Consider the following 885-nt stretch of genomic DNA (forward strand, 5'->3'; position numbering starts at 1 on the left):
AAAAGTTCAAGTCTCAGTTCCTGCCTCTCAGCTCTATCAAAGCTTCTTTAAAAATAAAGGAAGTATTGGGAGGAGGTTACTCCCCAGCATTCTCAGGTGTCCAAAGCATACCTAAGAAACTGGCAGTCCGTTGCTTATTCTGTGGCCGCCATGCACTCTAAGCACTTTGAGAGCCAGAACCCAAGTTGTCAGATTACGATCGTCCACCCAACCATGGAAGAATTTGAAGATTTCAGGAAATATATTGTTTACGTGGAGTGGCAAGGTGCACACCGAGCTGGCCTAGCCAAGGTAATTCCACCGAAAGGATGGAAAGCCAGACAGACGTACGATGATACCGATGACATCTTAATAGCCGCTCCCCTGCAGCAGGTGACCACTGGGCAGGCAGGTGTGTTTACTCAGCACCACAAAAAGAAGAAAGCCATGACTGTGAGCGAGTATCGCCACTTAACAAACAGTGAAAGACACCAGACTCCGTTCTACTCTGATTTTGAGGATCTGGAGCGAAAATATTGGAAAACACGCCCCTATGATTCACCAGTATACGGTGCGGACGTCCGTGGCTCCTTATTCGATGAAAACACGAAGCAGTGGAAACTTGGACACCTGGGAACCATTCAGGAACTGTTGGAACAGGAGTGCGGAGTCATCGAAGGCGTCAACACCCCCTACTTGTACTTCAGCATGTGGAAGACCGCCTTTGCCTGGCACACGGAGGACATGGACCTTTACAGCATCAACTACCTGCACTTCGGGGAGCCCAAGACTTGGTACGCGGTGCCGCCGGACCACGGCCGGCGCCTGGAAGGCCTGGCCAGGGAGCTTTTCCTGGGCAGCTCGTGGGGCTGTGAGGCCTTCCTGCGGCAAAAGGTGGCTCTCTCC

At 51.8% G+C, this 885-nt stretch overlaps 1 protein-coding gene across 1 annotated transcript; it reads left to right on the plus strand.

The window, feature by feature from the left end:
• Window positions 1-92: 92 nt before the first annotated feature.
• Window positions 93-876, plus strand: LOC112391089 (lysine-specific demethylase 4D-like; the record flags this gene model as incomplete). The annotated part of the gene is made up of 1 exon (XM_024732222.1): window positions 93-876. A coding segment is annotated over exon 1 (726 nt), but the record flags the coding sequence as incomplete, so codon positions are not given.
• Between the last annotated feature and the right edge of the window lie 9 nt (window positions 877-885).

The sequence above is a fragment of the Neophocaena asiaeorientalis genome, unplaced genomic scaffold (genome assembly GCF_003031525.2).
Source record: "Neophocaena asiaeorientalis asiaeorientalis breed wild unplaced genomic scaffold, Neophocaena_asiaeorientalis_V1.1 scaffold3600, whole genome shotgun sequence".
Classification (NCBI taxonomy): Eukaryota; Metazoa; Chordata; class Mammalia; order Artiodactyla; family Phocoenidae; genus Neophocaena; species Neophocaena asiaeorientalis.